Consider the following 12609-nt stretch of genomic DNA (forward strand, 5'->3'; position numbering starts at 1 on the left):
CTCTGTGAAATACTTTTTAATAAACAATCACAGACAGGACAGCCATGTCTTCACATTCAACTAGCGGGGGCCTTTTACCAGGCCCACTTCTGCCTTCCCCAGCCCACATCTTCTTGTGTCCACTCAGAGCCCAGCCCAGGGCGGTCCTCTTCGGCTCAGCTGCTTGGCCTCCAGCCTCTAGTCCTCTGCTTAGCTTCCGGGGAGGTTCTGCTCGCTCCTTCAGGGCTCCAGGCACTGGCCTGTCTGTTGTCTCTTTAGTCTCTGTGAGTCCCTGAGTGAGCCTGGATCAGAGCTTGTTGAGGGCATAGGCTCGGGCTGTACTGAGGGCAGCGTCCAGGTCAGCAGTGCTTCCAGTGCCCTGGGCCACCACTCGAGAGCCCCAGGCCTTGCCCCCCATGTGGCTGCACACGGCCAGCGCCCAGGCCTCTGCGGTGAAGGCCGGCGTGGCACTCTGGGGACAGAAACAGACGGGGCAGTGATGCAGAGCAGCCCTCCCTGCCACCATCCACTCAATGTACCTTTGAGAGTGGACTCATGGCGATTAGAACCCTCTCCCAAGCCGGGCACACGGTGGGGGTAATCAGGCGAGGAGACAGGAGAGGGACGGGCTGGGACTGCGTGAGTGGAGGTTGATGAATGGCTGCTACCTGTTCGCAAGAAATGTGCAGCCTGGAGGTGGCGTGGTGGGAATTAGGGAGTCTTTCGGTGCCTTCGCGGGTGGGGTGGGAGAGGGGGGGTTAGGAAGGAGGTGGTCCTATCCCCACCCTGGGGTATCTGCAGAGATGGCCTCTACCCAGCTGTGGCTCCCTCGTGTGGGAGGAATAAAAGGTGTGGAATCAGAGAGCTGGACCAGGAGACGGGCGGGGTGGGAACTGCCCTCCCTCTTTCCTTACCTGGGCCACCTGACAGGCACACAGCACCTGCCCCAGAGGCTGGGGGCTGAGTAGCAGCACGGACGTGCTGGGCGCCTGCTTACACAGCTGCCGGACCACCTTCACCAGCACCTGCACAAGGGAGGGGAGATGGTGACCTCACAGCTCCCCGGACTCCCAGCTCCCTCCCTGCCGGGACTTTCCCCTCCCCAGACCCTGGGGCCACCCCCAATCGCAACACTTACTGAGAGGGACTCAGCGTAAACTGTGTCCACAATTAGGGGCCCCTCCGAGTGCCGCTGTAGCAGCTCCTGGGTTTTCTGTGCAGCCTGTGAGGCAGGAAGGACAGCACAGGGGTCGGGCTGGGAGGCAATCAGCCCCCACTTCTGAACTGAGCCCCAGTCCGGAAATCCCCTCCCACGGCCCCCTTCCCCCAGCAAAGGTGCCAGGGGTTCTGCCTAGAATGGCTTCCTTCTTTTGGGTCCCCTCTGTGTCCTTCCTCTCCCCCCCTCACCTCCTCCCTTTCATCATAGCTCCAGGCCCCTACAAATAGGCCGCTGAAGGTGAAAGGACTAAGGCTGGAGCACAGATGGGTGAGAGGGGGCGGAGGGGGGAGGATCCACAGTCAAGGAGCAATTAGGACTGAATGGCGCAATCAAGTCAGCTTCCTGGAGGGAGATTCTGAGCCAGACTTGGGAGCTGGGGGAGAGACCCAGTTTGGCAGAGAGAGAAGTGGGGAAATGGCCTGATGATGGCACTCAGCTGGCAAGAGAGGGAGGAGCTGCCACCCACCCCCACCCCCTGCCAGGCTTTGAGGCTTCTCAGCGTGCGTGCTAGGGCATCTCTGACCCTTGCTGGGTGTGCCTGGTATCTGCCCCCGTGGGTGCAGCTGGACCTCCTCTTACCTGCCCCATTTCCAGTTTCCGGACGGCAGTGTTGGCACGCCGCCGTAGCGCCTTCAGTGTGGCCTGAAGCTCCCGCCGCTGCCACTGGGGCATCACGGCAGTGTCCACGGCCTATGGTCAGAAGAAGTACAGCAATCCCTGCCCTCCCTGAGCCACGGTCTCTGAGGCAGGGACCACCAGCAAGGCCAAGGAAGAGACCACACCCACCACATCCCACCCTGCAGACAACCGACAAATATGTGGGCCAGCTGAAGTCTAACAGGAATGCTGGGGAGAGACGGGCAGGGTCCAGGAATGCACAGGGAAGGGAACATGGCCAGGAGAGGGAGGGGACAGCTCCATGCTGGGGGTGGCCCTCACATCAGTGAGTCGTCCCATGTCCTTGGACAGCCGCTGAGCCTCTACCACATCCCGGCTGCCCTGACTCAGCCGTGCTGCGGCTGCTTCTACCTCCTGGGCCAGGCTCTGGCCCACCTCTCGGGCCTGCAGGGAGGGAACCGGATGGTCAGGACTGCTTGGCTTACTTTCCCTCTCCAAGACAGGCACTCTCAACCCGTTGCTGGGCAGGACCAAGTTAGAAACACTGAACAATCAGGACCGATCAAGGTACCAAATAATCACAACAGATGCCAGTTGCCAGCAGCTGGTGGGGCCATCCTGGTGCTCAGGCATGAACACTGGTCTGCTGCTGGGCATCCCCCGGCCTGAGAGCGTCAGCTGTGTGTTCTCTGGCCCCCATCCACACCCAGAAGCCTCCCAGGCCCTGCTGGCGTGCTGACCTGCTGGGCCTGCTCCCCAGTGATGGCCAGCAGGCGGGTGGTGCCCTTGGCGAGCTGGCGCTCCCCGATGATGACCAGGTCCCCTAGAGCCCCTGTGCGTAGCAGGTGCCTGTGGGCAGAGGGAGGGAGGAGGCAGCCCGGGTGGCAACGGGAGAGAAAAGAGCAGCCTGAGCTCCAGACCAGGGGCTGGGGGCTCCAAAGACCAGGGAAGGGAGGAGGTCCAGGGCCCCAGGCCAGAGCAGGCAGAGAGGAGTGACTCACGTCCCACAGCACAGCTCCACAGAAGTCTGCAGTGCAGCCTGGGAGGCTGGGTTCAGCGCCTGGGCCACAGGCACACCCACAGACACCACCCGCACAGGGTCTGGGTATACCTGACAGTGAGAGGGCACAGGTCTGTTAAGGGGCCTGAGGGGAGGGGAGGGTGGGGGGCCGGGCAGGCAACCTCCACCCCGTGGGCTCCCCCAGTGCACCTCATCCAGAGAGCGCAGGCCGGGGACACGGGCAGTGCGTGCCAGGGCCACCTCCTCCACGTACACGGCCTCATCCTGCCCCACGGCCTTCTGCACAGTGCCCTCCACTGCCCGGAGCTGCTCTGGGGTCAATGGGGCCTAGGGGTGTTGGGGGGAAACAGACAGACCAACAGGCAGTCAGCCCCATGCCTGGGAGTGATGCATGAAGAAGCAGTCAGTGTTCACTGAACTACCCCCAGGTTCTAGAACAGGGGTTAGTACATAACATGTGCTCAATACACATTTGTGGAGCTAACGATTCTTTTCTTTAGAAAGCTACCTGGGGGTTGGGCCTATCGGAAGCTGCAGGCCTTTCACTAGGCACTGGAAGTTGATGAAAAGACAGAAAATGGAGGCTCTGGACTCAGGGAGCTTACAACAAGGGTCAGCCAGTGGAAGAGAAATACAGGATGGGGGAGACACAGGAGCAAGGAGTAATCAAGTGGAACGAGATTTAGTCAGAGAGCACTTCCCAGAGGATTTGAGCCAGAGGGACAAGGAGACAGGATGGCAGTAAAGGGAGAGGGGAGCTCAGCTTGAGCAAGAATATCCTGGGTGACAGCAGGGACAAGGAAGCTGGGTGGCTGGAGGTGAAGGGATGGCTCCACACTCTGGCTAGCCTAACCCTCACTGGTGCAGGAGGAGCCTGATGGGAAGCCCCCCACCCAAGGCCCCCCAGTGACTGAACGAGAGGCAGCCCAGGCCCCCTTACTGGCCAAACCCCCACACTACCAGACTCCCTCTAAGCCCGTCGCCTCACTTGAAGGCTGCCCCTCTGTGCCCTGCTCACCTGCGTGGCCACGTCGAAGCGCAGCCACTCAGGATTGAGATGGGACCCTCGCTGCTCTGTGCCAGGGCCCAGGGTCTGCCGCAGTGCCCAGTTTAGTAGGTGGACGGCTGTGTGCTTCTCCATGCAGCTCAGACGCCAGGCCTGAAACACTTTTGTCACCCAGGGTCCTGGGTGTAGGCGGGGATGGGGAGAGAAAAGGGGCTGCAGGACGTCACGAACAGCAGGGGTGGGGTCCTCACCTCATCCACGTGCAGCTGTACCTGGTCCCCCACCTTTAGGCACTCAGGGGCCGCCACCTCATGCAGGATGAAGCCTCCGCAGACCTGGGCCCGGGCCACTGGGAACAGCACGTCCTGGGGGAGGGCAGGGCCAAGGCACTGAGTTGCTTGCAGCCTCTCCCTCCCCTTGGTTCCCTTCTGGCTCAGGTCTGCCTCCTGCAGGAGCCTGTGGGGCGGGGGGGCTGGGGGGGCTCACCTGCAATCCCACCCGCACCAGGTAGCCTCGGTCGGAAGCCTGACCTCCCTGCTCGGCGTAGAAGTTGGTTTTGTCCAGGAGGAGGCCACAGCGCTGGCCTTCCCCCACGGAGGCCACGGCTGTTCCGTCCTCTGTATACAGCTGGAGCACCTGGGCCTCACAGGTGCCGAACTCTGCCAGGGCCAAGAATGGTTATCAGTGCTAGGCAGGGGCTTGGGATGCAGGATGTGAGTCTGTGCCTTCCTTGAAGTCAACAGGCACGGGGCTGGGGGGCACTTCCAGCCAGGGCCCCCCGAGAACCCCGGTGGCTACCCCAGGGAAGGCACAGGCCTGGTAGCTGGTCTGTGACGTCCTGCCCAATCATGGTCAGGCAAGCCCGTGGCCACCCACCTCAGTCTAGGCTCTCACCATAACCGCCACTGGGTCGCAGGGAGTAGTTGTACTTGGGGCTGTCGTCGGTTGGGGGCACCCCTTGGCGCTGTAGCTCCCCCAGCGCATGGACGTCAAGCCGCAGTCCCTGCTCCTGAACTGGCTCGGCCTGCCGTGCCCGGTGCTGCGGGACAGGCGTGTGTGCACGGAAGGGGTGCACGGAGAGTGCAACGGGACTTGAGTCTCCGGAGAGCCCTGTCCCTGACACACAGTTGTGTGAACCCTGCACCCCCTCTGGAATAAGCCCTCAGGCTGGGCTGGCTGCTAGAGACCCTGGGCTGGCTGGTGAACCACCCCTCGTGCGGGGGTCTCAGGACTGGCCTCCCTCACCCACTGCCGCCCCCGACAGCCCCTCTAGGACCTTGTGCTGGCCTCTCCCCTTCTGCTACTGTGTGGCTCACTGAACTAGCGTTCCCCTCCACAGACTGTGGGCGGGGCCTGAGTGAGGGGACAGACCCTACCTCAGACTCCTGTTTCCCTCGATAGCTGCAGCTCCTCCCACAAGAACTCAGGGCTGGGGAAGGGGCCGAAGTGTCCCAGCAGAGCCCTGTGTGGGAGTGCCCCAGCCTGTACCTGCGCCTCCTCCTGAGCCAGCCGCTCCAGTCCAGCAGAGTCCAGCTGCACCCCTTTCTCCTCCAGCATCAGTTCCACCAGGTCCAGGGGGAGCCCCAGGTTCCCAGACAGTGACAAGGACCAGGCCACTTCGGCTATGAGAAAGGAAGACGAGGGACGGAAGGGGTGTTGAGAGAGGAGGGGCAGGATGGAGGGAGGGAGAAGAAGTGAGGGAGAAGTAAGGGCCAGGGCTTTTCTGACCACACAGAAGCCACTGGGTGCCAAGCACAAGTGCCCCCTCCCCACACTGGGCAGGCCCGGGAGAGGGGTCACCTTCAGGCCCCAAAGCCAGAGCTGGGGGTAGCCCAGGGTCCTCCCTTGGCATATGTCATTTCAAAGGAGGTGAGAAGCTCATTCTGGGCATGAAGCCAGCCTTGGAAAGCAGAGACCAGAGGCAGGGCCAGCTGGGCAGCACGAAGTGAGGAGAAGCAGGGAGGTGCTGGAGAGAGAGTACTGGGAGAGGGACATGGGGGAGGAGGCGGGATGTGAGGTCTGGGCCTGGCTTGCTTAAGTGGGTCCCTCACACCTCGGCCAGGTGCCCTGCTCACCAGGGAACACATCGGAAGGCCCCAGGCGCCTCAGGGTCCGCTCGATGATCCGCCGACCCCGCTGCAGGGAGGCCAGGAAGGCCGCCTCATCCTCTGACACCAGGCTGGCTATCTGAATGGGGGCAGGGCAGGGCTGGAGCTGGGTCTCCCGAGAGGGAGCCCCTCCCTCCCCCATCCAAATCCAGTACCTGGGCTGAGTTCCTCTGCAGTTCTGGATAAGCACCTCCCTGGAGGCGGCGGACAGGGCTGAGGAGGTGTCAAAAGCAACCAGCCCACTCTGCACCTCCACCCTGGGCCTCCCTGGGGACACCTGCCGTGGAGACTCAGAGAGGCTGATGGACGGGGGAAGGATCTAAATGGGGAATCAGTTTCTCTGGGGGGAGGGGGACTGATACCGGCAGAAGGGGGTCCCGAGGTCAAAGGCTCAGCAGCCTGGGCCAGAAGGCCTCCTGAAGGCTCCCTGCTCTTTGTAAGCCCACTGAGAGGACGCTGGGCTGGACATTTAGGGTGGGGAACCCAGGCCGGGGCACTGTATGGGCTCAGCAACAGGCTCCCCGAGACCCCAGGGAGGCCCAGGGAAGTGAGGAAGCTCTGCCCTTACCAGCGTCTCCACCACTACAGGCACCAGGCTGCCCAGAAAGCCAGGTGGTGCCCGCAACAACTCTGTAGAGAACCGCACGGCTCGACGGAGGATCCGACGAAGTACCAGCCTAGAAGGATTCAGAGCCCAGATGAGCCCCCAGCAGCCCCTGGTCAGCAGGGAGGGCAGAGGACAGGGCAAGGTCCCGAGTGTGTGCTAGCTTCCCCCTCCTCCTGCCATCTCAACCCGACCCACCTCTCCATCTCCTCCGTCCTCTCACCTGCAACCCCCAGCAGCCCCTGCCCATGCTGTAGCCCTTCCAGACTCACGGTGCACCAGACATCCCAGGAGCGACGCCATCGGCGATGCAGATGCTGAGCGTGCGGATGTGGTCAGCCACCACACGGTACGCCGTGTCTGTGTGCCCCTCGTCTGCTGCCCCGACCCGGCCCGAGTAAGGGGGTGCCCCGCAACCCTGGGAAGCAGGAGAGGAGACATGGCTGCCGGCCCTGCCTGCCCTGGCCCAGGAGGGACACTCTCCATCACTCCTGGAGCATCTGCCCTCACCCCTAAAGCTGACCGCATCTGGAATGGCCTGGGCCAGAGAAGCTTCAAAGGTGAAAGAGAGCCAGTCCCTACCTCCTGGGGCCCTCATTCAGCACAGACAAGGAGCACAGCTGTGATCATTTACTGAATTTCTACTATCAGAACGGGGTGGGTACTTGAATGAAATGGTGTCTAATGCCTAAAACTTCCTGTTCTGGGAGGTGTTTGGAAAGTGGAAAGTGGAGAAGAAAAAAAAAAAAAAAAAAAAAAAAGACAAGACCCAAAAAAAGTGAAAATAATAAAAACAAACAAAAAAAGAGGAAAGTGAGACTCAGAGGAGCTAAGTTCTAAAAGGGCACACAATTCAAGAGCAGATCCGAGATTTGAACCAGGACCGTCCCACCCAGGTGCTCTTCATTCCCCACACCTGCCTCTACAGCCTCTATGGGCGCAGGGAAGGAGTATGTGAGCTGTGAATACATTAAGCTGTGCTCCAAAGCAGAGTGCTTGATTCATCCAGCTCCAAACCTGTCTCTTCCCCAAGCTTCCCCCTCTCAATAAACAGTTCTGCCATTCACCACATTACTCAAGCCAAAAACTCGGGAGCCAGCCTTGACTTTCTTTCCTCTCCCCATCCAGTCCATCAGTGGGGCCTTTTGTGTCTACCTCCATGAGATCTCTCAAATTAACCTACTTTTCTCCACTTCCACTGCTACCAACCTAAGCCACACCTTATTATCTTTCCTGAACTATGAAATAGGCCCCCAATTGGTTTCTCAGCTTCTACTCTGGTCTCCTTCCAGCCTATCCTTCACATGGCAACAGGAGTGGCCTTTTAAAAGTGTCAATCAGATCGTGCCCCTCCTGCCTTGGAGCCCATCTCACCACATTCAGAATAAAAGACTCACTTTGGACTTCAAGGCTCCACAAGATCTGACTCCTGCCTTCCTCTCTGTGGTAGATTGTCTGCAAAATTGGCCACAATCCTTCCCTTTCCTGTGTGCATGCCACTTTGCAGCATGACTTTACAGGTGTTTCCTATAAAGGAACAGAATTTATTTCTCCATCCCTTGGATCCGGGCTAGACTTGTGACTTGCTTTGGCCAACAGAATGTGGTGGAAATGACACTGTTCTGAGCCCAGGCCTCAAGAGGCCTCATGTGCTTCCACTCTCCTTCTTGGAACCTTGCCAAGCTGTCATGTGAACAGGCCCGAGCTACCCTGCTGGATGACAGACATACAACCCGGTCATTGCCATAGCCCTAAACTAACAGCCAGCCAACTCCCAGAAGTAGAGCTGCCTAGCAGCTGACCACAGATGTATGAGTGAGCTCATACAGGACCAAGAGTGACCCAGCTGAGCCCAGCCTACGCTGCTTGTCCACAGTCTCGTACGCTATATAAATGGTTGTTGCTTTCAGCCACAAAATGTTAGGTGGTTTATTATACAGCAAGAGCGAACCCACACACACTCCAACTGTATCCCACGTGATTCTGCTTTAGCTGGCTGGTCACTTTTTGTTCCTTTCCGGCATCAGGGCCTTGGTATTCACTGTTGCCTCTGCCTGGAATTAGTTTCCTGTGGCTGATTCTTCTTTCAGGTTTCAGCTCAGAGATATCTCCTTGGTGAGCCTTCCCCAAACATGTCATCTAAGATTCTTCTCTACCCCCTGTCCCCTGCCAATTACTATCACCCAGGTTTACTGCCTATTCACAATCTGTAAACTGCTATCTTGTTCTTTAATACATTTATTTATTACCTATTTCTTAGGCTAGAATGTAATCTCTATGATCTCTTTTCTCTTTACTGCTGTATCTCCTGAACCAAGCACAAAGATTTAACACAAAGTAGGCACTCAACACATATTTTTTGAATAAATGAAGGAAGGAAGGAGTTAGGAGCAATATCAGGTAGTAAATATGAATCGGAGCCTCACGTCTGACACCTTTGTATCCTTGGCTGGTCACTGTCCCCACAGGCAAGAAAATATTCTGAGTTCTCAACAAAGATGGAAAACAATGGCAGTGAGCACTGGTGAGAGCAGGTCAGAGGGGCTTCTGGAAGGGAAGAGGTGGGCTCACCTGGTGTATGGCATTTAGCAGTGGGGAAAAGAGGTCGGTATCGTAGGTGGAGCGTCTGCCTTGCAACACAGCCAGCAGCCTTTCCAGGCCCATTCCTGTGTCCACGTGCCGCTGGGGCAGGGGCTGCAGGCTTCCATCTGCCTCTCTGGCCAGGAAAGGTGTGCAAGGTGAGGCCCCCCCACAGGATTACAGGTATGAGGCAGACGCTCAAGTGGCATAAAAGGATGGGGGAGGGTCCTGGGGGGCTGACAATGGGAGGAACTAGAGGGCAGTATCATCCCCCCACCCCCACTCCCAAAAGCAGATGATGATGGCCTTGGGTCCTGTCCTTTCTCATAAAGAGTGATCTCCACCTTCACCTTCTGCTTGGGCCCTTGCCTGGACCCAGGCATCCCCTTTCTGGGACACAATTCTTTGCTTTAGAAAGAGTCATGTCAAGGCTAGTAGAAAATCTTAAGAGATCATCAAGTTCAACTCCATCATATAAGAGAGCAAAGTCTGGAGAGCAGCAGTGACTAGTTTCAACTGTCATGGGCAAAGACGAGGATTAAATCAATTACTATCTGAACAGTGTTTAGAAATATACCTGGCACACTGTAAATGCCGTTTAAGTGTTTGTTTTTATAAAAAATGAATGCAAGTGTCCTGACTGCCGACTTTTTCACTTCCAGTCAGGGATTTCCCTCCTGCTCTCGCACCCCATTACCTGTTGTGCTGCATGAAGACCAGATTCCAAAGCTCCACCAGCTGGGGGGCTCCCACCCCACCAGCCAGGTCATAGTGGATCTCAGTACAGGGCCCACAAGGGCCAGTATCCCCCATCTCCCAGAAGTTCTCCTGTGGTCCAAAGGAGAGCATGCGGCTGGCAGGCACCCTGGGAAGGAAGCCAGACGGGTGGTGGGGAGACAAAGGCAGAACCTGGGACCCCCTCTGCCAGGAGAACCCTTCCATTAAGCTCAGCAGGAGGAGGAACAAGGCTGACCCTACAGTATCCCGGGATATGCTGAGACTCTCTGGTAGTCTCTGTTTTCCAGTCCTCCTGTGCTCCAGGAGTGGACATAAGTGGGGGTGGACTCACCCTAAGTTGAGCCAGATGTCCCTGCTCTCCAGGTCCGGGCCCAGCCCAGCCTTGGAGTCACCACCAAAGTAGGAGACCCAGAGCCTGTCCTCAGGGATCCCATAGACCTGAGTCAGCAGTTCCCAGGCCATGCTGCAAGCCTCCTCCTGCAGTGCAAACCCATTGGGAAGAGGAAAATGGGTGAGAAGAAGGCCCCACTGAAGTTCCAATCAAGCCACATGAGTTCAGCCCTCGGCTTAAGACAAAACCATTTCCACTGCCCACGTTGTTTCCAGAACAAGCCATGACCATTTCTAATTCTGAGCTTTTCCTGCATAGAAAGCTTCCTCCCTCTTCTGAATCCTATTTTCTTTCAAGTCTCACCTTCTCCATGAAATCCTCTATCCACCCTAGCCTGGGATGATTTTTAACTCCTTCACTTTAGTATTGCTGTCTCACCATTTATTCATACAATAATTATTGACCAGCCATTAGGCAGGAGGCATAGTCCTGGCCCTCAAGGAGTTTACAACCCAATCAGGGAAACGAGACACATTCCTATTGTAAGTGTTCATCTAGCACTTTGCCTGTGTCTGGTCTGAAGCCCTCCCTAAGCAGACTCTAACAGTGGAGACAGGACTAGCCTTGACCCCTTTCTTGGCTGACCATTGACCCTTTCCTAACTCCAGGGCTTCCTGGAGACTCACCTTAAAATATACTCCCCGAAAGGCCCAATTGCCGAGCATTTCAAAGAAGGTATGATGGGAAAGGTCTCGGCCCACATCCTCCAGGTCGCTGTGGCGTCCTCCAGCCCTCACACATTTCTGGCTGTTGGCCACACGTTGGAAGCCTGCCATCTCGCTTCGTGGATCCACAGTGCCCAGGAAGATTGGCTTGAACTGGAAACAGATGAAGGGCGAGAGAGGTATCCCAGACCCTCAGCAGAAGGGAAACGTGGAGGGTGTGGAGAGAGATGGTATTTCAGAGTGAAGGCTGACCGTGCCCCTGAGAGGCCAGGGGGGCAGATTGGGAGCGTGGGGGCACCCATCTCTGGTGTGTCTGGGTAGACAAGGGGTAAATAAATCATGAAACAGATACTCTGCTAGTAAAATAAGCAAGGTAAAAGGAGGAATGTGTTGGTGGCTGGAAACAGAGCAAGTCTAGAGAGGGTAAGTGGTGCTCAAAGTCAAAAGCTTAGAGAACACAGTCTAGCACATAACATGTGCTCAACATTTATTTTAATGAATGACTTATCTTTATTTAAAGAACTAATAAATGAAGCCAGACTTCCCCCACGGGACTCCACACCCGCCATTCCTGGACCTAAAACTCAACCTCAACTCAGAAGTTGCCCGGTGGAGCCCTCTCCAAGCCCTAATTTGCGCCCCAATCTCGAAGCCTAACCACGCACAGCCCTCTTTCCCCTGAAAGCTAGGAGCTCCGCCCTTCGCTTCTTTTGCCCAATCCCGCAACGCCTTTCTCTCAGGAACAAGTCACAAACTCCGCCCGGATCAGCGTGGCTCAGCCCCTACCTGGTTCATGCCCGCGTTGACGAAAAGCAAGCTGGGGTCGCCGCGGGGCCTCACGGAAGCGGACGGCACCAGGCGGTGGCCATGGCGGTCCCGAAAGAAGCTCAGGAAGGCGTCCCGCACGGCCGCGGCCTGGATTGGAGGGGCCTCGGATGAGAGCGCCCGACGGCTGGGGCCCCGCCATTGCGGCGACCTTCGAATGGCCCGCCGAAGTCGCCCGGCTGCAGCTGCCACCGACACCGCCATCTTAACTCGGGGCAATGACTTCACGGGGTCAAAGGGCAGTGCGGGGATAGAAGGTAACTTGAGAAGGAGGCCAGACGTTTCCTACAGCGACCCCTGGCTACGGGAGGAGTCAAAGCAGCTTCTGCCTCCGGGTGGAGGTGATTGGGAAGGAGGCGCCTGCCAGAGTCCATCTAACACAAGCGGCCTGGAACACAGTAGGCCCTTAATTCATTTGGCATTCAACAAACATTCATTGAGAGGCTCCTGTGTGCCAGGCATTATTTTAGGCGCTTAAGGTACATTAGTAACAAAACTGACAGGGAATTCCCTGGTGGTCCAGTGGTTAGGATTCTGGAGCTTTCACTGCTGGGGCGGGGTTGGATCCCTGGTGGGAAAACTAAGATCCCGCAAGCCACAAGGCACAGACCAAAAAAAAAAAAAAAAAATTGACAAAAATCCCTGCTCTCCAGAAATCTATATTATAGCAGTGATAATTATGTTTAATTTTTTCATTTACATGTTACTTTTATTTTTCTTTATTTTTTTTTGAAGTATAGTTGAATTACAGTGTTGTGTTAATTACTGCTGTACAGCAAAGTGACTCAGTTATACATATGTATACATTCTTTTTCATATTCTTTTCCATTATGGTTTATCACAGGATACTGAATA

At 56.8% G+C, this 12609-nt stretch overlaps 1 protein-coding gene across 6 annotated transcripts; it reads right to left on the minus strand.

The window, feature by feature from the left end:
- On the minus strand, positions 1–11958 carry AARS2 (alanyl-tRNA synthetase 2, mitochondrial). Of its 6 annotated transcripts, XM_007107615.4 has the most exons (22): positions 11716–11958; positions 10891–11082; positions 10205–10350; positions 9833–10000; positions 9127–9271; positions 6828–6973; positions 6520–6628; positions 6107–6145; positions 5919–6030; positions 5332–5465; positions 4738–4882; positions 4330–4502; positions 4095–4208; positions 3856–3996; positions 3027–3164; positions 2818–2927; positions 2557–2665; positions 2138–2260; positions 1778–1888; positions 1118–1201; positions 894–1004; positions 1–451 (listed from the first exon to the last, which is right to left on the minus strand). In XM_007107615.4, the coding sequence occupies exons 1-22, from the start codon at positions 11956–11958 to the stop codon at positions 287–289; spliced, it is 2958 nt and encodes a 985-aa protein (XP_007107677.2). In that variant the 3' UTR covers positions 1–286. The 6 variants fall into 6 exon arrangements, with proteins under 6 accessions (XP_007107677.2, XP_028335362.1, XP_028335359.1 ...); XM_028479561.2 differs by having other exon boundaries at positions 2818–3164; XM_028479558.2 differs by having other exon boundaries at positions 5919–6270.
- Positions 11959–12609: the final 651 nt, after the last annotated feature.

The sequence above is a fragment of the Physeter macrocephalus genome, chromosome 18, assembly GCF_002837175.3.
Source record: "Physeter macrocephalus isolate SW-GA chromosome 18, ASM283717v5, whole genome shotgun sequence".
Classification (NCBI taxonomy): Eukaryota; Metazoa; Chordata; class Mammalia; order Artiodactyla; family Physeteridae; genus Physeter; species Physeter macrocephalus.